General features: G+C 32.9%; 5 protein-coding genes across 7 annotated transcripts in view; 1 reads left to right on the plus strand and 4 right to left on the minus strand.

Annotated features, from left to right (window-relative positions):
- The window catches only part of LOC112049626 (semaphorin-1A), a 29,103-nt gene extending 25,172 nt beyond the window's left edge, over positions 1-3,931 (plus strand). The window contains exons 10-11 of the mRNA XM_052887624.1: positions 378-567; positions 989-3,931. Coding sequence (XP_052743584.1) covers positions 378-567; positions 989-1,214 — 416 coding nt within the window. The 3' untranslated portion in view covers positions 1,215-3,931. The remainder of the gene's footprint in view (positions 1-377; positions 568-988) is intronic.
- Positions 3,932-4,595: 664 nt separating this feature from the next.
- Positions 4,596-7,156, minus strand: LOC112049619 (uncharacterized). Of its 2 annotated transcripts, none has more exons than XM_024087583.2 (3): positions 6,845-7,156; positions 5,826-6,157; positions 4,596-5,504 (listed from the first exon to the last, which is right to left on the minus strand). In XM_024087583.2, the coding sequence occupies exons 2-3, from the start codon at positions 6,123-6,125 to the stop codon at positions 4,623-4,625; spliced, it is 1,182 nt and encodes a 393-aa protein (XP_023943351.1). In that variant the 5' UTR covers positions 6,126-6,157; positions 6,845-7,156; the 3' UTR covers positions 4,596-4,622. The 2 variants fall into 2 exon arrangements, with proteins under 2 accessions (XP_023943351.1, XP_023943352.1); XM_024087584.2 differs by having other exon boundaries at positions 6,992-7,153.
- Positions 7,157-8,249: 1,093 nt separating this feature from the next.
- LOC112049629 (methyltransferase-like 26) lies at positions 8,250-10,398 on the minus strand. The gene is made up of 2 exons (XM_024087596.2): positions 9,897-10,398; positions 8,250-9,436 (listed from the first exon to the last, which is right to left on the minus strand). The coding sequence occupies exons 1-2, from the start codon at positions 10,010-10,012 to the stop codon at positions 8,797-8,799; spliced, it is 756 nt and encodes a 251-aa protein (XP_023943364.2). The 5' UTR covers positions 10,013-10,398; the 3' UTR covers positions 8,250-8,796.
- A 531-nt stretch (positions 10,399-10,929) lies between these two features.
- On the minus strand, positions 10,930-21,299 carry LOC112049630 (GPI ethanolamine phosphate transferase 1). Of its 2 annotated transcripts, XM_052886453.1 has the most exons (12): positions 20,729-21,299; positions 19,689-20,144; positions 19,147-19,277; positions 18,235-18,440; positions 16,893-17,394; positions 16,559-16,734; positions 15,458-15,645; positions 14,604-14,827; positions 13,334-13,527; positions 12,550-12,654; positions 12,010-12,201; positions 10,930-11,223 (listed from the first exon to the last, which is right to left on the minus strand). In XM_052886453.1, exons 1-12 carry the CDS (start codon positions 20,923-20,925, stop codon positions 10,975-10,977), a joined length of 2,820 nt encoding a protein of 939 aa, XP_052742413.1. In that variant the 5' UTR covers positions 20,926-21,299; the 3' UTR covers positions 10,930-10,974. The 2 variants fall into 2 exon arrangements, with proteins under 2 accessions (XP_052742413.1, XP_052742449.1); XM_052886489.1 differs by lacking the exon at positions 19,689-20,144.
- Positions 21,300-22,415: 1,116 nt separating this feature from the next.
- On the minus strand, positions 22,416-24,520 carry LOC112049631 (uncharacterized). Its single transcript, XM_024087598.2, has 2 exons — positions 23,216-24,520; positions 22,416-22,815 (listed from the first exon to the last, which is right to left on the minus strand). The coding sequence occupies exons 1-2, from the start codon at positions 23,548-23,550 to the stop codon at positions 22,578-22,580; spliced, it is 573 nt and encodes a 190-aa protein (XP_023943366.1). The 5' UTR covers positions 23,551-24,520; the 3' UTR covers positions 22,416-22,577.
- Positions 24,521-24,563: the final 43 nt, after the last annotated feature.

Below are 24,563 nucleotides of genomic sequence, written 5' to 3' on the forward strand. Positions count from 1 at the left end.
AAATTTATGTAAAAACATTGTTGTTTATTAAGCAACTAGCTTTTCCTAACCTTGCGTAATCGTGGCCCAAATATAAAAGTAATATGTTAGCTAATCGTTTGAATCACACAACATCTTTAGATTTACAGAACAACGGAATTCTGTGAAATGTAGCTTTTTTAAGTTGGATAATATTAATTTGACATCAAGAAGAAAACCCATCTAAATCTCAGGTTTCCGCATTATGTTTGTCTAAAAATAAAAAGCCATTCAAATCAGATCGTGATTTTTTGAATAAACATAGTCTCATGTTTTCAAGTTAGCTAAAAATATGTTAATGCTAAACTTGGCGCGTTTTCCAATGCCGTGGTAAATGAATTTATTAATATATTTTCCAGATTTATTGACTGTTGAGGCAGCAGAAAACAATATCTACAGTGCGCAAGCTTTACTGACTGCCGTGGTGGCGTCGTGTCTAGTGACTCTCATGGTGGGCTTCGTCATTGGATATCTTTTCTCTCGGCGATTTCGTCACCCTTTTTTCACGGATACTTCGCCGTTCAATGAACAACACAACCACTTAAACAGGTGAGGATTAATCATTGACTTTATAAATTGACAATACAATCATGTAGAGAATTCACGAAAATTGTGCAGTGTCCTCTAATGCTTAGGTAGTTTTATTTTTCTCAAAAAATAAACATGAGATGAATCAAAGCAAATTTAAAAAAAGCTCACCAACATGTTTTTAAATTAAGCGGCTGAAAAAAAACATTGAAAAATTTACACAAATGCTGATTTGGACGCACATTTAGTAAGGATGTTTATGGTCGCTGATTGTATACATTTGTATGGTTTTTAAAAAGATCAATTGACGCGCCTGACCTTCTCAGGTTCTGCTTTTCATACAGGTTATTGAACCTAAATGCGTAGTCGTATATTTTGTCAGAGATTGAGTAAAGAATCAGAAAATTCTCAAAGTATATTAACCAGTTCAATTATTTTCCAGGCTCAGTCCATTAGAGACACCGCTGAATGTGAACTCGGGGTACAACATGCCCCCGAGGTCGAAGAATGTCAACATGGTGGCCAACGTCTGCCCGCTCGCCAAACAAGACAATCTGCACCTCGAGCTAGGTAAAGAGCGCACGCTCGACCTGCGCAACTCGACCGAATCCCTCGACAAAGACTTGAAGTGTGGTACCCTGCAGAAGGTGAAAAAGACTTACATTTGAAACATAACCCAACAAACTGTATACGGTACCATTGCGAAGTGATAAAGTGTGACAATTTAGTGTGTAGTGTGCCAAGTGGTGTTGTGGAACTGAGAACTTGTAAATATTCCGTTTATATGTACAGTTTACAGTAAAGACTCGTTTAATTTTTACTACGAACGTAAACAAAATGCATTTAGACGTTACGTTACTAGCCGCCAGTAACTCTACAAAGGACCTTTTTATTGGAATTTTAAACTGTAACCACTTGTGTAATTTAAAAACGGGGCTGTTTTTATTGTGTACGACGTTATCAGTTAGATTAATTAAATCTATTCATAAGTATCTAAGTATAAAATGAATATCAACATGGACAATTTTGCAAATTTATATACCTAGGTATTCCATTTTGTAAGCGTAATATGATTGATAATATACCTTATAATTGTCTTCACCGTAAACGTCTTAGCTAATAATGGCCTCAATGCCCTGTAGTTTGTTTATCATATCATTTACGGAGATTATTGTGGTTTCAGATACATATAATACTAAATGTGACAATCGCTGCCTGTATTTATCCGCTTTCCACTTTACATTATTCCAAAGGAAATCTTCGTGTATTGTCGATTCAGTATTAAATGGTATAATTATACATTCCATATGTTAGTAAAGTAGCAAGTAAAATTTGCGGAGCAGCTCTTTGTAAATAAATAAAAATGTGTATATAGTGCTAATATTAGCGACTGGGCTTAAGGACATCGACATAGAGATGACAAAACAGTTTTGATAAGACCATTAGCTAATTTAACCAAATTGATAATTCGAGCAATACAAATATTGTTACGATATTGAAATGACAACTGATACAAATCTTGCGATTTACAACTCACACTTTTAACTTGACAATGACATCATGTAGTTTTTGGGTGATTATAAAAATGTGGACATTCTAGGAAAATCAGAAAATTTTAAATTTGCTGAACATATTCAGATTAGCGCAAATGACACTTTAGATAACTCTTTAGTATGTGTTCGATTAACGGACGCGCAGCGCAAAAGTCGCCACAAACCGACGCGCGATTGAATACGTAAAAATACGTAACATACCCGTTTTGTTTGTTTATCTGCATAAATTTGGCTGGTGGGAGGCTTCGGTGGCTAGTTACCGGCAAGCTTTCATTTTAGACTACGCCATCACTTACCATTAGGTGATTGGTGTAGTCAAAAAATGCATAAACTACATCCCCAAGTTCTAGGCCTTCTTGTAAAAATAAATCGCAGGGTTTGATGTCAGCTGTACAGTATTTGGAAATTATTTAAATAGTGAATGGTATAAAATTTGTTAAAATAATAATATTATTATACGTTAAATTGCTGTGCTAACTGCATAGTGCCTTGTAGGTTGCCAATCTAGTGCCTAATGTACTGTAGGATACACCAGGAAGAGAATATATACCTATACAGATTTTTGATTCTCTTGTTAGTCTGATTGAAGCTTAAAAGCTTTGAAAATGAACCTGGACCCCGATTGGCATTGAAATTGTAAGTCATTAATCAAGACGTAAGTTTCACGTGAAAAAAAACATCATTAATACTGTCTTTACAAGCTTTTTAACGTGTTATTTGTGTGGTTGAAATCTTAGAATCTAATATAAGGCCATTTCCTGTCTTTCGAATGATTGCACTTGCATATCTTCGGTGACAATGCAATAACATGGAACTGGCCTGATGATGGAAGTCGAAAGAGCACCATAGAAACCCCTATAAGCTCATCAAGTTTACACTCATTTGACTTGGCAAAAATTCTGGTACTCAAGTTAGAGCATACACATAAAAGCTTGTTCCGAAAAATGTATTTAAAATTTTTATTTATAGAGAGATCCATTGTTATCCATCCATCTTTTAAAAACATCATGATTGGTCCATTCTGATGTTTACATATTAACATACCACAATTGACACGTTGTACCTACCCATACAAAATACTTACTTGTACGAATAGTATAAGTACCCTCTTAAAAAAACAATCATACAAACACAATTAATTACTTACGAAATTGATAAGTGAGTTATAATTTTAATGACCAGCAGGCTGTATATTAATTTACCCTTACCTAGTTAATCAGACAATTATTTTTATAGCTTAAGCTGCTGTTTCTTAGCGATATGTATAATTCAATATTAAACAATTTAATTTTTATAAATTCTGTCCTTCTATGTCGGTAATTGTTTTACTAATATTAAAATTTGTGAACTTGTATCCTAAAATGTGAATTTGAATGCTAGGCTGAAAGAACCACCAGAGATCTAAAAATTAACAAGTATTCCCACCGCAATACAAAGTTATTAAGTAAGTGGAAATTATTTCTGCGTCTTCTGCTATGTAAACCTTAGAAAGAGTTCTATATATTATATAGTTATAGATGAGGCGAAACAAACTCTTTAAAAGTTAGGAAATTTTTATTTTTAAAAAGGTTTTTTATATTTTATAGATAACTAACTGATTATGTGAAACTTGCATTACGATTGCAAAAAAAAACTGTTACTGTATCATTATACAAATAATGTACATATACATTCAGGTTAAATTGATTGTATCTACATCAAGATATGTATTATTTATATTCTTTGTAATAATAAAATAAATAAATTAAAAATAAATATTGTGCGGTTTTATCAATTGTCCTGGTTATTGTTGTAGACCAACATTTTATTACATTTTAATTTAATATTATAAATGGTTTTATTTTATCACTTCTTCAATCAGTTGACCTAATTGTTATGTGTTCATAATCATGAACATCTGAAAGTGATCACTACATAGTCAAGTGCAATCTAAGCTTAACAAATTCAATCTGCTATACAAAGAAAAATGATTGGCTTCACAACCTACCATAGGCAATGAAACAGAAATAAATTTAGCCTAATATTTGATCATTCCTATTTCATATTTGTAATGAAAAAATTTAGGCTATATATGTTTCGCTATAGGCAAACAATAATAAATAAATAAACTCAACAAGTCGCAAAGCTGAAGTGGCAATTTGCGGGGCACGTAGTTCGAAGAGCTGATGGACGTTGGGGTCCCGAGATGGTGGAATGGCGACCCCGCACTAGAAAGCGCAGTGTTGGTCAACCCCCCAACAGGTGGACTGACGACATCAAGCGAGTCGCAGAGATTCGTTGGATGCAGGCTCAGGATCGTGATGTTTGGAAGTCTACAAAAGGCCTATGTCCTGCAGTGGACGTCCATCGGCTGATATGATGATGATGAAGCAATAATGTCGTCTAGTCTTTTCCGACTATTTAGAGGGAAATGGGAATATTGGTCATATTTAGATAATATTTCATTCAAGATATTATGACAAATATTCTTTTAAAAAAATTATAATAATTACTTCATTAAGATTCAAATTGGAAATAATTTATTCAAAAGTTTTTAGGATTTTGCATATAATTTATATAATTACATAAAAACTGTCGCTTTTCGGCTGCAGTGACAACAACATCTGTATCTATAGTAACACCTTCATCAGTTGTAACCACTTCCTCCTTAACTGGACTACCTTCGTGAATGAGCACAAAGTTGTGCAAAACACACGCTGCACAAATTAATGTATGCACAGCTGCAGGTTTATTTATATCAATGAGGTTCAACTTTCTAAATCTGTCTCTTAAAATATCAAAAGCTTGATGGATATAACTATGTGCCTTCCAAAGTGTTGCATTAAACCTCATTTCCTCACTTGTTACTACTTCTTCACAATTGAATGGTGTAATTAAATTCATTCGCAATTTAAAATCTGAGTCACCTAGCAAATGATTATCAAAATCAACTAAGTTTTTGAGTTCCTCTGATAAAAAACTCTCTCTAAACACTTTGCCTTTGCGCGTTATCCCTATGTCACCTACATGTATGTCAATAAACATGAGCCTCTCATCACAAACAGCTTGGAGTAGAATAATCTCCGGTTTTAGTCTCGTCTTTCTCCGGGAGCCAACTTTCAAACGGCAGGCATCAATGAAACCAATGCAATTCGGAAATCCATATTTACTATTGACCTTGATTCTTGTTACATGCTGTTCTTCCAAGGATGGCCAGTTTATGAATTGATTTCTCTGTTCCGCAATCAATGTTGCTATTTCATGAAAAATGTAGCTAACTGACGACTTATGCAATCCAAATAGTTCGCCTATTTCTTTAAAAGACACATCATTTGTTAGTAGCCACAGAAATACATGCACCTTCTTATCCAGCTCCACAATAAAAGAGCCAGGCTTCACATAAACGTTTAAGAAATTAATAAGTGCCTGAAACATAAACAAAATAATCATTACTTCAAGAATAATTTTTACATATGTGTCTCAAAATGGTGAAGGAAAAACATTGTGAGGAAACCTGCATACCAGAGAATTTTCTTAATTCTCTGCATGTGTGAAGTCTGTCAATCTGCATTTCCCTGCAACCCACTTGGTGTCCTTCATCCACCTAGTCGGGGGTTGACCAACACTGCACTTTCCGGTGCGGGGTCACCATTCCAGCAACTTGGTACCCCAACATCCATTGGCCATTGCTACTTTAGCTTTGAGACTTACTAATAAATTAATACAATTCAGGAGATAAAAAATTACCTCAACAGTTGTTTTATTCATTTTAAACCTTTCATAATAATCTTCCTGGGAAAAATTCTTCAGTGTGTCCTCATAGAAATCATGTTCTATCATCAATGGTGAATCAATGGTGGTCAAATGTCTGCTTGTCACAGAGGCCACGGTTTCATTCTGTTCTTTCATTAGTGAATCATTTATATATGCAATGTTTTCCACATTTTCATTGACAACATTTGCTGTAGCCACTATTAGCCTGTTCAGTGTAGACACATTATCATCTAAAAATAACTCCATAACAAACTCTGTATCCATATTATTCATATTTTGTTATTTAACTTTATTTTAATAATGACCTGTAATTATAAAAGAGTTAATGTTTATTGGTTTGAGTACTTGACTATTGAATTCAATGATTCTTTGTCGCTGGGCAGGGCACAGCTTAGCTCGCCAGTTTCACATAGATGGAGAAGGCATGAAGAAAACTTTTTGGTGTAAGCTCAGGTTTGACAAGATCAATATTGAAGATTTACTGAATAGTTGTTATTATTTTGTAATCCTTAACCTACAAACAACAATATGAACCATTTACATAACATATATAAACTGTTTAATTCTATTCTATTACATTCTAAATATTTACACAAACAAACATTTAACACTTAAAAGACAAGGAACTTTGAAGGAAATACATCATAGTAAAGATGAAAAGGTTTGATACAGTTAATAAGGATGAGATAAATGTTCCTACTAGTCTAGTTCCTACTACTCCTGAAAGGAGTGTGTGTTTGTTGCCGCAATGTTGCCTTTTCTGGCTACACACTGCTTTACTCCCGCAATTTGTCGCGATTCACACTTGTTCAAAACCGACAAAATAAGGAGAGGTGGGCAGGACGAGGAGCATGACAGGGGGCATGACGAGTTCGTTCACACTACGCCTCCTATTCTCGCGTCTTCCCATGCCACACGTCGAGTTGTTATGTAGCCAGCCCATAACAGTGCCTTCTGCCTTCTCAAAACTCACATCACAGATTGTTTTATACCTTATCTTATCCGAAGCTTGACTAGATGAATATGAGTGTATCGGAATAACCAAGAAGCCAACAGGAAATTGTGAATAGCACTCGCATTGCAGTCAATATTATTTTTAATTACATATTGACACAAGCGGCTAAATTAATTTTACTAACCACTCAAAACAAGAGGCAACATTCACTTCACTCAGCAACAAAAACCTTATACTTATACGACTAAATACAATAACCCTTCATAATTTTTGCAGTCGGGTAAAATGTGGGTAATAGATTAAAATTTAAAGTACATAATTAGCAGTAAACAAATCGATTTGAATTTTGAAAATATCACCTGTCAGCTGTCACTGGCAAGTTTAAAACATAGTCGCGTTCAATTTAATTTATTTTAGATTTATAAACTTTACTTCTGCCATCTAGCGTCATTTTATATAATATTAGTCATTAGGTACTGTACTTTGGATAATGAAAGTAGAGACTGAAATCGCCTGGCAAATTCAAAAAAAATATCTTCTAATCTGTATTAAAAAGCGTAAAACAAGTTTACATTACTACAATTTGAAAAAAAATTAAATTGTAATTTATCGAGCTTCAGTTATCTAAATCTTGTACAAACTCGTAAATCTATGATTTAAATATTTGCACTATTTTAGACAATAGATTATTTATGGCACTATTGTTGTGGGACTTAGTTGTGGGAACGCCCACAATTTTGTTTTAAATTTGCTGGTTTCAGTCTTTACTTTCATTAGCCAATGCTAGATCTGCCCAATGCCCAATATCAATTACTCCCCTCCGACGATTTAAAATATAGCAGATGCCCCGCGTAGTTACCGTCCATGGGAATACATGGATAAGCCTTGGTTAAGCCACAAAATCACCCTGACGAATAACGTGGCTTTCAACTAGTAAAAGAATTTTCAAAATTGGTTTAGTAGATCCCTTCAACCTTACACACTTTACCTCTACTTTACTAATTTGTATTAGTATAGAACTTCGCGGTTTCACTCTGATAGTTCCCATTTCCATGGGAATACGGGAATAAAATTTAGGCTATAGTACTCCAAGATCATGTAGCTTTTGGTGAAAGAATTAGATTAACAATGGCCTATGGTTCAAACAAATATTTTTATGCTCTTATTAAAAAAATATAAAATAACAGGTGTGAGCACTAAATTACACCCTCACCTTCTTACACACTAAGTAAATAACTTACAATATATTGGTGAATGGTTTTAGGTATTTAAAATATAGGCAGTACCAAACTGTGCAGTATATGGGTAACTATAGGTAACTGTGTAATAAATGAGTTATAATATTGTTTCTGTTTTTGAACTCGCACACCTCATGATCAGAGCTAACTTGAAGTATGGCACAATTTATTCTTGTTCTTAAACTTTCTAATGAAAAGATTAAATAATTATGAAAAAGATTTATTTTTAAATTCAATAAATATTACAAGTTTAGATAACTATTTTTATACCTAATGAATACGGTTTTATTATTGTGCTAATTGTACAAAACAATACACAAGTACTTTTTTCTTGAAATAATTTTAGACATACCTGACCCACTTTTAAAAATTTCTAATTACAGAAAATGTTACTGTCTTAGACATCAGATGCAATAATTGTTGAGTAAAAATATAACTATAAAGCTCTCTATTAACCCCTTAACATTAAATTGTTTTTATTTTCTGTAACAGAAATATCCCTAGCCAATAAATAATGCCATATAAATATGTATAATATAATATATGGAAAGATAGACATTGATAAAAATATTTAAATATTAGCCAGAATTTAGAAAAAGCACCTTAAACCAACCTGTTATTACATAGTTCCACTGTCAAAAACATTTTACTGCAAAACAAAATGCAGTAAGGGGTTAAATATACAATATAATATTAGCAAAATGTATACAATACCAAAATGTAATACTATTAAAATCCCTGAAAGATTTGCTTAGTCTTTTTTCCATATCAATGTCATGTTGTTAGCAGGCATTTCAACTGTGTCTATTAAAGACAAATTATTGTCCTCTGCTAATTTAACTAAATCATTAATATCTCGAATACCCCACATAGGATTCCTCGACTTTAATGAAGCATGAAATGAAATATTACTTTGAGGCGTAATCACACCATCTTTACTGTATGGGCCATATGTTATCATGAGTGCCTCAGGTTTTAGGTAAACTCCTGCATTCTCAAACAAACCGATTGTACATTCATAAGGGCTAATATGCATCATATTAGCATTAAACATATAGTCTACTGAGCCTTCTTCAAATCCATAGTATGATAATTTGTTTTGAATATCTATGAATATGGGCTGATTTATATTATTTGTAGAGCAGCTAGAAGCATAGTAAGAAATACTTTTAAATAAAGTTTTATCAACCTCGGATGGTTGAAATTTTACTCCAGGAAAATGTGGTGCAAAATGGGACACATGTTGACCTGTTCCAGAAGATATTTCCAAAAATAAGGGGCTTTCATCGTCAATTTGGTCTGTGTCACTTATAATGAACCTTTTTAGAACTTGTAATATTGGGTCTTTGTTCCTTGTAGCAGAAGGGCTTATCAGCTTTTCATCAGTATATCTGAAAGGAAATTCATTAATGAGATAATTTTTTGTAAACTATGAGAAATTGATTAATGTCACTAACTAAATTAATTTATTACTGTATATCACTTAAACACTGGATGGGACTCATGCAGTAATGATTGAGCAATTAATTTATAATATTATTCAATGATATAGACATGGGATAATTTTTTCTAGAGAAACTTGAAATCTACATGCAACACTGGAGAATAATCAGTACTTAAATGTAACTGGAAACTTAATCAAAGTAGAACAAGATAATAAGATTTTGTAAAAATATATTCATCCTTGCCAGATTTTGAAAAACAATAAGTACACATTGTACATTTACAAAAGAAAAGGCTGGTAGTTAGAAGACAAGAGAGAAGATCTAACTGCTTAAACCAAGCGTAAAGTAAGATATTATAATATACATATATGTTTATGTGGTAACATAAGGTTTGGTTTGAACTTACCCCTCATTTCCTTGACTGATGGTACAACCAACGTCATTTGTCTTCGACATAGATCTATTTATTAAAAGTCTCACAAATATAAAAAGCCGGCTGTTCATACGCAGCCGTTTCACCATATATTTAATTATTTGGTAATGGTGAGACAAAAGTTATATACGTTCAATGAAAGCAAGAGACGAATTGAACATTTGTAATATTATTCCCGTTTTGCTTCAATTAATTATCGTCAGTCATGTAACCTGGTAATTCTTAGATCTTTTGTAGCTATTTATTAGAAAATTAGGCACAGTCACGTACTTTTAACAGAAACTTTGGAATGACCAAACAAGTATTTCAAAAACTATGTTTTTTATTTGGAAACTGTGTTAAATGCACTGTAATTTAAGCAAACGAGGCATCAGGAATGCCTCAGCTCACGGTGGCTCACGGCGAGGGCTGAGGAAAAATTCAATTCCAATTCTTTAATAATTTTTTCAAGCTTGACAAGTAAAAGTTTATTTCGCTGACAATTTGCCTTGATTTGACATTTTCATTTGTCATCGATTCCAAATATTTGACATTGACATTTACTAGTGTGACCAGCCGAACAGCGTAGACACTAGACAGAGAACTTCTCTGTCTACGATGACCAGTATGCCTCGTTGCTCCTGGGTTACGCCTTCAAATCATGAGAATTCGAGATGACCTTGGCCTGTAGACATGTGGCAAGGCGATTTTCATACCCTTCATTTATTTTTCGAAAATGAGAAATTTCCATAGCTACGAAAATGACATTCACTATCGACAAGTCACGTGATCATTATCGATCAGTCTGTCATTCCCTTACATTTTGTTATGTTAGTTTTCGAAGCGGTAGCGTTTGTAGAAAGAGAATAAAAATATTAATTAGAACTATTAAAACATCGAAAAATATAAATAAAATACGAAGAAAATTAAGTTTCTCATACTTTTGATTTGTTGACGATAACTCGAGAATTTTCATTGCATACCAATGTGTGCCAAGTTCGCTAGTAACTACAAAAAAACTACTCAATTTTTATAAAATAGGAACTTTATTATAAAATTGAAGAAAAAAAAATTACACATATTTCTTTCTGTTTTTAAACAATTTAGTTAAAATTGAGTTGTGAATTTCGACTTCAGTTAGTACTTTTGCTATTTGATTAATTAAAACAATAAATAAAGTAATTAATTGTACAATAATATACTGAGATATTGACGTGCCTATCTCCAGCCAACTTCCCGTATTCCTTACATGATAGAGCATGTGGAGTCCCATTATATTCGAATATATTAGCACCACTATATTTAAGCATCCCGAAGGAGCCTGAAAAATAAAAATTAAAAGCAATATTAAAAATAAAAATCAATGTAATTAATGTTTGGTGCAATAAAAAATAAATAAAAATCCTAATTCTTATCAGTGCCTAGAATGTAAGTAAGTTTTATACATATATTGAAAATTATTAATCTATGTAAAAGTATTATTTTTTATTAACCGACTTCAAAAAAAGGAGGAGGTTCTCAATTTGATGCGTATGTTTTCATTTTGATGTCTTTTACCTCATAATTTCTTAATTTCTTAACCAATTTTGTTTGAAATAGTAGAACTTCCAGATTGGTCCTATTTAATTTTCATGAAAATCGGTTCAGTAATTTAGCGATAAAATAAATATAACAAAGTTGGCCGCACTGTGCCGCTTTCGTTAAATGTGCTAGGACACACTAAAAACAGAAAAACAAAATCTTTTTAACAAAGAAATTCAACTGACTTAAAATCACAAAAATAAAATAAATCATTTTTTTTGTTAAAAAGATTTTATCTAATAACAAAATGCTTCATGAATTGATGGTATGTGATTAGGCAGTCAAAATTACGAGTAGATATTTTGATTTCCCGGTTAAATTCTAACTTGTTAGGAGCTAACAAGTTAGAATTTAACCGGGCTAACTTGTTAGAAGAAGGATGAAAATCCACCCCTTTCGGTTTCTACACGACATCGTACTGGAACGCTAAATCACTTGGCGGTACGTCTTTGTTGGTAGGGTGATAACTAGCCACGGCCGAAGCCTCCCACCAGCCAAAAATTATGTAGAAAATATAGACCCTTACCTTAGTTAAATATTGAATAGCTCTAAACGAACAAGCCACACTTAAAAATGGAGAGAGTGTTTTCAATAATATCAAAGTTGTCATAATAAATGGCCGAAAGGAAGTTGTAAAGCACAACACCCATCGAATTTCAAAGGAATTGAGTGATGCTATGTTGCCTGTGCCGAAATAAGCTAAAATTATATACAATGTCTGGATTTGTAGCTAAGGATTAAGACAAAAATATGAAATAAAAAAAAATATTTTTAACACAGCACAATTAAATTTCATAATTTCTAATAAAAGTCTGAGAAATTCAGCTACGACCAAGTATTAAGCTTACCGTAACTTAACCAATGAAGTGTAGTTTTATTGAATTGTAAAGGGTAGTACTTCTTTTTTAGGGTTTTGAACATACAAAAACGGTACCCTTATAAGATGGAAAATATTTAACGAAAAACAAAAAATGGCCAAATATTTTATAAAAAATTTAGGACAGATTCCGAAAATTATACTATCCGACAACAACAAAAAGAATATAATTAATCATGAAAAGGATACAAAGAAAAAAGCTCTCCTGAAGTCCTGACTGCTGACACTGCGATCTATACAAGCCAAATGCTTTTCTCTCTTCGAGTTGTCTTCTTCAAATGTACACTCATCTATCTGAAAAGTTATTTCGCAAAATAAGATAATCAAAGAGTATTTTTAAATATATATGCTTTTATGTATATGGCAATGTTTTTATGTGCAATATACATATGAAAAGCTCAACTACGAGTACGATATTTATGCGCGTAAATCCCATTACCGCGGGAGTATTGTGATAAAAAGTAGCCTATGTGATAAGACCATAATCTATAGACATAGATTATGGTCTTATTACATCGGCTACCTTTTCAGAACAGCTGGATCAACCAGCACAACGTTGTTAACTAAAGGAGCCATTATACATATAAATTGCTTAATTCTTCCTCCATGTCCAGGTCTAGGTTCGTAATGACTCTTCAGGATAGGTATGGCATTTTAGCGTCTACGAAATACACCCTACCTGGGAAGAACAATACCTTTTTTAAACAACTTCAAAAAAGGATGCATATAATTGTATGTAAAGTAGACTTCGATGCATATAAATAAGAAGAAGAGATAATTTATAATAATAACTAAAAAACATTCAAAATGAATAATTTAAACTTAGAATTAGCATGCAAAGGCGCCCTTATTGCTCTAAGTAATTTCTACCACGCAACTCCTGACGAGAGGACTTGCGACAAATGTATCCTGACGACGACAAATGTATGTATGCGATAAATGTATATAAAGTAAACGACTCCAATGTATTTACCTTTATATTCGATAAATTAATAAGTTTAAATTCAATAAACATCCAGCAGTTCACATTGAGTATCATAGTCACCATAAACAAGCCTTCATGCGCCACAGACAAAAGAAGATAGAAATTGAGAATAGCTGTATTTATTCCCAAGAGACGATTTATAAACTTTTTGGTGTACAACAGTGGAATAAGTGGAAGCAATACTGAAACAAAACGATTTTTATTATTATTATTTACAAGTTAGCTCTTGACTAAAATCTCACATGATGGTAAGTGATGATGCAATCTAAGATGGAAGCGGGCTAACTTGTTAGGAGGAGGATGAAAATTTTCACCCCTTTCGGTTTCTACACGACATCGTACCGAAAGGCTAAATCGCTTGGCGGTACGTCTTTGCCGGTAGGGTGGTAACTAGCCACGGCCGAAACCTCCCAACAGCCAGAGCTGGACCAATTCAGAAATCATTGTGAGGAAACCTTCATACCTGAGAATTTTATTAATTCTCTGTGTGCAAAGTCTGCCAATCCGCATTGGGCCAGCGTGGTGGACCTAGGCTAACGCCTCTCATTCTGAGAGGAGACTTGTGCTCAAGAGTGAGCTGATTATGGGTTGATGTTGACCTCATAATGCGAAGCTAGATAGACCAACAAGGCCAACAAAAACAACAACAAGTTATCATTATATTAGAACTACTAGCCCCGCGGTTTCACCCGCGTAGTTAACGTTCCGAATAATACGGCGTTAAAATATAGCCTTAGACACCCACAAATAAAGTGAGAATGTGGGGATAAAATATAGCCTACTACACTCACAAATAACGTGAGAACGTGGGGATAAAATATAACCTACTAAACTCACAAATAACGTGAGAATATGGGGATAAAATATAGCCTACTACACTCACAAATAATGTGAGAATGTGGGAATAAAATATAGCCTAATCACACACAATTAACGTGACTTTCTAGTGGTTAAAAAAATAGAATTGGTTCAGTAGATCCAGAGATTACCCCCAACAACACTACAAACTTTACCTCTTTATACCCGTTTCACCAGCGTGATTCCATTCATTCACCGTGGGAATACAGGGATAATACAAAGCCTATAGCATTCCTCGACTAAATGGGCTATCTAACACTGAAAGGATTTTTCAAATCAGACCAGTAGTTCCTGAGATTAGCGCGATAAAAAAACAAACAAACAAACTCTTCAGCTTTATAATATTAGTATAGATATTTATTATCACCATAACAGAAGTGTTAAAAATAGGTTGATATACCTGATATAATCCAACACATAGATTGAAGAGTTTGTGAAACCGGTAAATGATCTTCAAACCTCTTTGATTGCACATATATAGCTTGAAGTGATGCTGCTAAAGTGAATATCTGAATAATACTTATAATCAGCTCCCTCATGGCATCTTGATCTGCACTGTTTGAGAGTAGGAATCTCCAAATAAACAAACTGTGTATCAATAACCAAATTATTCCAGCTGAAACACTAAAACAGAACAAAATAATTGGATATGATAATAATTTATCTTACTATTTAAAGTTAGAACAGAAAATGGTTGCATTTATTTTTAATGTGCTCTCACAGAATAGAGAATGATACAGAATGAGTCTTTACAAGCCGCGCAGTGAAGCGGATGAAACCCATAAAAAAGCACGTGTGTCTCCTTAACATCCACATAAATCTACCTACCGTACAATTTTTTTTACATAATTTGTATTTTAAGATTTAACACTAACAATAATTACGTATATTAATATCATATTAGACTAATAATCTATAACTACATATAAAAAAAAACTAGCGGACGCCCGCGACTTCGTCCGCGTGGAATTCAGTTTTTCACAAATTCCGCGGGAACTATGATTTTTCCGGGATAAAAATTAGCCTATGTGTTAATTCCAGAGTAAAATTTATTTCCATTCCAAATTTCAGCTAAATCGCAAAAAAATATTGTATAATATTGGAAATTACTGACGCTTCATGTCATACTGACTCGAGATTATATTACTTTTGTATTTGGAATGGCTGCATCACTGCCGTTTTCCGTGCGCTCTATCTGCCTATTATTCTGTAATCTGTGTGTGCTCTAGACTTATTAAAAAATGGATTACTTACACTAATTCAATATAAGTATCTTTTCCTATCACAGACATGAAAGAGAATATACTCAGTGAAACACATCCAAATGGCCATGCAAACCACACCCACTTTGGCAAGCTTTGTATTGATGCTGCGAAGAATGGCCACAGGCCCATCCCCAACAGTGGGACACTCAACACCCATCTATGTGTTAGCGCTAACCCCTAAAACCCAAACATGCTAAAAATAACAAATCTGTTGAGTTTTATTAACATTATCCTACTTGCACTTTATTAAATATACAGGGTGTTCCGTTAATACTGGATAAAACGTAAATGGTAGATACACCATACATTAAAATGTTACATTTAGTTTTATAATTTTTTTACAGATTTTTTTTTTATTGGGTTATTTTAATGAAAGAAAAATAATTAATGCACATATCGCTGCTTCTAAAAAACCTAAAAAATAATTTCTAAAAAATAGTATATCAGTGCATTGGTAATTTAATCTGAAATGTTTAACAAAAACCATATCTTCAAATATTTAATTACATTGAAAAAACTAATTCAAAGAAAACTTTTAAAAATCTGAAAGAAAATTATAAATTGATCACCTTAGGGATTTTATCAAAACAATTGAAATTACTTTCTTAATAGATAATTAATCTACCATTTGCATTTTAACCATTTATGTCTACATTTTTACTACATTAAAAAATATATAACTTCATTTGAGAGTAGATTGAAGTTGCAATATTTATTACTAGATGGCGCTTGGTGATTAGATGCCTAGATAAGAATGGCACTGATAAGGAGAAAGACTGAAGGTCTTTCCCCTGGCAATATATTCAAGGAAAAGGCACATGCATAAATCTACTGTCATCTGTACAAAATATGCATAAATAAATAAATAAATGTCGATATTTTATCAATAATGGAATATAAATTCAAGTCTCATTAGTCTTGCAATTTATGTTACTTTAAAAAGTCAATAGTCTAGCTGTTATATAACCGTTAGTCTATCGACTTTTAAGATAAGAGGTCAAACAGAACACCTATTATCTTTATAAAAATCTAATCTAAGACACCTAAATCAAGAATTCTACATTAGCATGGATGTTTGTAAGTTTCTTACCAAAGCCATAGATCCTAAAGTATAACAAAGTATTTCTATGCCCAGTAAATAGATTCTCCTCCTATTCTTCAACAAGTACAAAGTTTGTATCCACAAATTGACAGGTGTTAAAGCATACATCCATAGAAATATTGGCATCAAGAAGTAAATGTGATACTGAACTGGTAAACCTTGAACTGAAATAGTTTATAAAAAAAACCTATAAATTATTATTAAAAAAATATATGGCAAATATTCTTTAAACAAAAAAAAGTTTAAAATTTCAGTATGAATTTTAATTAAAACTTGAAATTATATATTATATTATATAGTTAAATTAAATAAAAAAAATTACCTTGTATCATAAGAGATAGCAGTATCGATGCAAAGACAGAAAACACTTTTATAATAACATCTGCAGTTTTACTAGTACTTATTAAGTTGTAATTCTTATTCCTTGTCATTTCTGTTTGAGCAAACATTTTTTGTTCAATTAAAAATTTAAGAAGGCACATTATCCAGCCTATAAATGAGAGAGTAACTGTAAAAAGTAATGGTTTTTGGTAGTAATTATGATAATAATTGAGACCACTAAGACTCAAATGCATAATCTCTTCACTGAGTTTTACAACTTTTTCATATTGTTCATCCTGCAATAATTTCTCTGTAAAGCTAATAATCTCTTGTACTTTCTTTCCGTCGAATGGTTCAAATGGTTGGTAGAGTACTGAGATAGCACTGGCTTCAACGTCTAACCTCTTTTTATTATACTGGGAAATCATTTGTCTACAATTACTGTAAATGGCTTTAGCTTTGTTCGGAAGTGACATTTGAAGCAATCCACTTGGTAGCTGACCCTAAAAAAATCCATTGTTATTATGAATTGAAAATATTACAAAAAACTATCTCTCAATGTGAATACCTGACATCTATAATTCTTTGAATAATACCTTGAATCTCTATAATATGATCATAAGGTAATATAAAATTTAGGACTAATCATCATCATTGACAAACCAAGTCTTGCTCAACATTGAGCACGAATGTCTCCTCTCAGAGGGGGTTGATGATGAGAGGGGTTAGGCCAAAAGTCCACCACGCTGACCCAATACAGATTGGTAGACTTCACACACCTAGAGAATTAAGATAATATTTCTAATGCACATAACTAATAAGTTACATGTGCATGCCCCTGACTTGATTCGAACCTTTGCCGTCTGAATCGAAGGCCATGGTCATATCCACTGTGCTTTCATGGCTCTAAACATCTACTTAGTCGAGGGTACTACATCATTGATGAGTTCCTTAATGATAAAGATGCTTGGAGGTCGTTGGATCAGCTTCCACCTTCACACAGAAAGTAAAACTATAAAAAATGTAAACAGTAATTGTTATTAATTGTAAATTATAATACTGTATGACTTTTTCAAAAGAGCAACTGTTGAGTTTCTTGCCGGTATCTTCTCAGCAGAACCTGCCTTCCGAACCGGTGGTAGAATCTTTACAAATAGTCAACTGACGTGTCAAAAGTGCTTGTAAACTGAGCCTACTTGAAATAAATGATTTTTGATTTGATTTGATTTGGCTCATAGGACTAATAAGAAATTAAAAACTTTAAATATCTTTCCTGTTGTAAATATTCCACTTAGTAATTATTTCCCTTCAACCATCAATATATTTAGAGATCATATACTTACAACAGAGTTAACTGGCACAGGTATAGATAGAAAACTGGACATCAATGGTGTTAAGTCTGCTTGGTTTATATCATATCGGTGTTCTAACAACATTGAAACAGTCTCTGGATCTAACTGTTTCAGATTATCTTGTACCGTTTGTACTCCTGCACCCCATAAGACATATGGAGTCTTTGTTTCATCATCATCACCTGTTCCATGCGAACCTATAAATTAAAATAAAAAAGCCCTTATTCTAGTACTTATAATTAATTAACAATTAATTTTACTAAACTCATTTAGTTTGAAGATTCAGAGCAATTACTCAAGTAATCCTTGAACCCATTCTAGAATTCTTAAATGAGCTCTTTTTGGCTATTCTTTGTCATTCTTGTACCATCTTTTGTGTAACTGTCTTTTTTTCTGTGATGACTTTAGATTTAGTCAAATATTAAGTACCAAATATATTTAGTTTTACCAATCATCATCAATATCATTATCAACCCATATTTGCCTCACTGCTGAGTTTGAGTCTCCTCTCAGGAAGAGAGGGATTAGACCAATAGTCCACCACGCTGGCCCAATGCAGATTGGCAGACTTCACACACGCAAAGAGTTCAAATTCTCTGGTATGCAGATTACCTCACAATGATTTTCCTTCACCATTTACACGTGACATGTGAAAATTTAATATCTTGAAATGCACACAACTGAAAAGTTGGAGGTGCGTGACCTCATGACCCACAACCCAGACCGGATTTTAACCCACACCCTCCGGAATCAGAGGCAGAGATCAAATCCACTGGGCTATCAAGGTTTTAATACGGCTTTAACCAATGGTGACTTGAAACTAGTGTTGTAATAGCTATATGAGCAAGCTATGCTGAAAGAGATGCAGTAATGGTTATTACAAAATTAAATAATCATAGTTACCCCAGTCTGTCATGCCATGATCAGAAGTCATTAGAAATGTCGTTTTGCCATCATCATTGTAAAAATCTTTTATGATTTGTTCAATTTCTTTGATATTCTCATCTACAAACTTTATAGTCGTTAAAAAATTTCTAGAAAAAAATAAAATATATAATTAAATTGAATAACCTACCATTTATATTCTATTTCTTCCCTCCCTTTATTGTGTACTAGCCGAGGCCCCACGGTTTCACCAGCGTTCCCGTTCTCGTGAAAATACGACACTCTCAAATAACATGGCTGTTTGGTGGTAAAATAATTTTCAAAATTAGTTCAGTAGTTCCAGAGATTACCAATACCACAAACTTTACCTCTTTATAATATTAGTATAGATTTGTGTGTGTTACATGTGACAACCAAGCAAGCACTTTGTAGGATGTTTACTATGCTTGCTCTGCAAAGTGTTAACTTCTTTATAGGCAATGGTTTTCCACCTAGTGGCCCAATTAGCCTATGGGTCCATTAATATTACTATAAAAAAAACTCAAGATTATTACACTTACTTTGTTTTTGGTTTATGGGTATGGCCAGATGTATCTGTTCCTAACAAATGAAGGAAAAATACTATTTTCTTGCTTTGCAACTTTTCCCTCAAGTCATTATCATGTTGTGCTTTTAGGAAAAAACTTTTAACTTTTGTGAAGACCCAGTCATCTAACAGTGTTGTATTTTTATCAGAGCTGAAAGACTGGTCGTACGGATCAAATTTCTCAACAAAGATATTATTCTTCACTGCACCCTTTGTGAATATTTCTACAATATCATATGTGCCCCACGACCATGTGTATTTACTTTGGTTAAACACAGAATCAAAATCAACTGGGTTCTCTTTCCAACCTTTTGCAATTGCAGAAGGATCTTCATAAAAACCTGCTATGATAGCCACATGGCCTGGCCGAGATTCTGTTGGTACTCTGGTATGAGAGATTCCCCACCGTCCATGGTTGTTTGCTACATGTCTGGAAAAATATTTTTTTTTGTTACTCAACTATCATTAAGGTAACAAAGCTACAGAGGCACTATGTTAGAGTTTTTAAAAAAATCTTTCAAAGCTGAAATAATCCTTTTTCTCTCAATTATTTTTATACATTACATTTGTTATTCATTTTGAACAATGATGATGTAAAATTTACTGTAGCAGTCCACTGCTCCACTCTTAGTAAATTTGAGTACTCTAGTAACTGGCAGTCAGTGGACATTGGCAGTCCAGAATAAGAACCTTCTCCAATACATGCTGTACCAAGAACTTCTGTGTAACTGTATCCAACCATTAATCTAACATCCTAAAGAAAGCTGAAGGTGTTGGGTTAAGCTTTTTTTAATAAAACCATATTCTGATGAACTGTCCAACTCATCAACTGTCCAAACAATCACAGTTGACTCAAGAGACTACATAGAAATATCTAAGCATTTTTCGGATTCATTGTGCAACATCATGTCCGTTATGTGAGAGAGAATAATTCAGAGCATAGCCTGGGACTAGTGACCAGAGTATAGGGTTAAGGAGTACCTTTATGACAAGTTAACAAATAAAGAAACGTACCTCAGATAAGGCATAGTAGTGTAATTCACAAATGATTCAGCTCGCAACCCATCAACAACAAACAGGACCAAGCGGTCAGCAGGTGGCTCGTGTAGAGGTTGATATGTAACGGCATTGTTCACAATAGGAGACTTAAAGTATATATCAAATATAGAAAACAAAAACACGAGATGGACAAATATTCCAATAAAAAACATTATATTATTTCAGTTTCACTTTGACAGTTTTATTGTACACTAAAGCTTAAATTATAAAATGAACTTTAGGAATTCTTTTATTATTTTGTCTGCAATACTTTACGGCTAATTTACCGTTTTTCTCGGTATTTAATAACATAAAAGAAATTCCCTAATGCCGATTCCGAATGCCGCTCTTTCACGATCATTAATTTTTAATAATTCTTGTAGGACAAATACTACGTTCCTTTTCTACTCAATCATTTTATTTTTAAGTTATTTTCCTTAGATACCTTATAAACTAGTTATTTTCATTCACACTATAGTAAAAATAATGGAAAAAAATATTTTTATCAAAATACAAATCAAACGCAAAACAAAACCACCACCACAGATTAATAGATACTACCACAGACGACAAATGGATACTACGTCCACAGCACCACCACAGATTAAGCAAATCACAAGATTGAAGATACAGATCACAGACTGGTAGATACTACTTGATGCTACTAAAGATAAAAGATCACAGATTACACAATACCACAAACATCAAATACCAAGGACAAGGAACTTAGACAATTATGAAAAACACAGATGTCGCGGCTGAGGTCCCAGCTTAAGGTACTTAAACTTTCAGGTCATTTCACCACTATAGTTTGAATTTTAAAAATTTTTGAATCCCATTATATTTCGTATTTTTTAATGATTTATGAACAAATTTTTAAAACTGTAACTCTAAAAATAAAGGACTTTCCATACAAATTTCAACCCCTATTTCACCCCCTTCTTATTTTATTTTCAAATATACAATAATACACAATAAAAACTATCCTATAACCATCGCCGTATTACGGTCTTAAACCGTGCCAAGTTTCATTTGAATTCATTCAGTAGTTTCAGCGTGATGCCCGAATAAAAAAACACGGACAGACAGACAAAAAATCGGAAAAAAAATTTAATGCGAAAGCATTTTTTAAAAGTATCAATTATTTTTAATGCCCCCCCCACAAAAATTTTCAAAATATCTTCAATGCACAGAATGTACAAACGTACAGAATTCGTATTATAAGTATAGATGCTAGATGGCGCTAGTAGTAATATATGCCACGGTAATGTTTGTTGTTACAAATGGTCTCAGACCAATTATGGAAGGACCTGTATCGCACTCATAGTCACGAACAAAATTGTCTGTCATTTTCTAAAAAAAAACGAGCCTAGATTAGATCTTATACTAAATTAGAAGTTTTTACCCGTTTTTTTACACCAATCAATTACACAGAAAGGTATTTTTACGGAGCTCTTTAACCAACTAACAGGATTACAACAGATACAGTTTTTATAATCGCATTAGATCGTTAATCAAAATAATTGGTCTGAGCAAATGGTTTACGTAAAATCTCAAATTGCGAATAAATGTATAGAATTCGACCAGTTTTATTATAAGTAATTAAATATAGATATATATAGATGGTATTTTAATGGTAGTAGTGTCAAAGTCGATTCTCGAGAAATTCTAAACTGATCAAACCAAATTACACGGGAATCAAGTCATCCAGAAGTTAATAATATGTATTATTAGGTTATTATGTTATTAGGTCTGTAATTAGAAAAACTTTTTATTGGATGTCACAGCAAATCAAGAAAACTATTATGTGAAACAACACAATAGTTTAATATTCCTTGTTATTATTTTTATCATTAAATGCATCTGTACCAGCCGATAACAACTGAAACAATTCAATCTCTTGAGTTTGTTTTAAGGTATCCAACAAAACATCACATGGTATTTTCTCTTCAATTAATTCTTCATTAATAAGTCCCAAAGTTGTATAAACACGCTGCGCTTGTCCACCATTTAACCAGCCTCTTTGGCCAGGGTCAAAGCTCTTTATTACGGCTTCTAAGTGCCTGAAAAAAATATTAAACAACAAATTTTATGATACATAAGGTTACCGAAGTTATATTTAGCTCTAAAACCACATTGATTGTCCATTTACAATGACGTGATGGGAGGTGTTTTATTCATAGATTTACGATTCGGTACAAGTACCTAATATTACATTATAATTCTACGGTTTTATTGGTATTCAAAATTACTAAGGTACTACCATAGTGTACCGAATCGTAAATCTATGGGTACTACCTACTCGTAATCAAATATTTCAATCGCCTCTCCTCATTGAGGATAGTTGACAAAGATGATTAATGATGGATTTAAGTATAATATCGATTAAAAAGTAAAATAATATCAATTATCAAAGCTAAAAAACACAAATAGGTCTAATAATTTGTTAAAATACTAATATACCTATTTTCATAAAGTACCGGTGCTACTCCATGTCCTGCACGAAATAACATACAAGCATCAAGTAATTTTTCAAGATAAGATATAGGGTTATTCGGTAAATGAGCTAGAATCATTGTAAGTAAATAGCGAATTAGTTCTGGTATACGATATTCCCGAAGATAACTTTCTGTCCTCTGAACAGTACTTAGAATTTTTTGTTTTCGTTCTGAGATTGGTGTTTCTTCGATTGAAATTTGAGCCATTGCGATACTGTCACATGTACATGTACAAACTGGTAATACTTGAGAAGTTATATTTTCATAGCTTTCGATTTCTTTCTCTACTTCTTCTTCCATTACAACTACAAGAATCGAGAAGTTTATTTCAACGAAATAATTGTTGAGTATTAAAAAATAGTCGTTTTTGATTGATTGATAAAATTTTTAGAATCCAGATTGATTCCGTTAATTTTTTTTTAAATCGCCTTCAATAAACGCCAGACAATTTTGTTTTTGAATTTGGGTGGGATACTTCCTATCCTTGCACCCTCAGATGAATTATTTCTTTGTTCTGAGTACGTACCTATTTGGTTTGAGAGAGATTTATTTACTTATTTCAGATGCTAATCTGTACACGGTCTTTCGGAATTTCGTTAAACGTAGCCGTAGGTTGAATAGGCCACTTGCCTGCTGTACAAAACTAAGAAGATTTTTTGGCATAGTGACAGTATAAATGCCTAGAAACTCTAATGACATTTTTATTTGTGAAAAATATAATCTCGTAATTGTAATATTTTTATAAAACAAAATTGAATTTTTATCACGTCACCGCAAACGCCAACCATATACTGTAACGTCATTCGTTACAAGATATCGGTTTGTGATTGACGCTTGCGGTGACGTGATAAAATCACATTACTGCAAACGTCAATCACGCTGTTATCTCTATGAATGACGTCAGTTGCTAATGTGTTGTGTTTCGGCGGCAAAAAATTTACGTAGATATTTTTTCATTTATGTTAAATTTTTTACTGGTTATTATTGACGGGACAAAATAAAATATAGCTTAAAATACTTCCATAGTTCAGTTTAAACACTGTTTACAAAAGAGGCAAGTAGCCTATTTAGAAACGTAGAGAATCATAAATTCTACAAAAAATATTAGAACAAAATAATATTTAAGTGAAACGTCGCCAATATTTTTGAACTCTTCGTGATTATCTATTTAACTAAGGTTCGTGATATTTACTTCTCTGTCTACGGATTGACAGATTTTAAAACTTTAAAAATCCTGTAATCCAAAACAGTCACTTAATAAAAAATAATTTTCGTCTATGGTTGAACCCATACTTCTCTATGGTCTATGGTTC

The sequence above is a fragment of the Bicyclus anynana genome, chromosome 1 (assembly GCF_947172395.1).
Source record: "Bicyclus anynana chromosome 1, ilBicAnyn1.1, whole genome shotgun sequence".
Classification (NCBI taxonomy): Eukaryota; Metazoa; Arthropoda; class Insecta; order Lepidoptera; family Nymphalidae; genus Bicyclus; species Bicyclus anynana.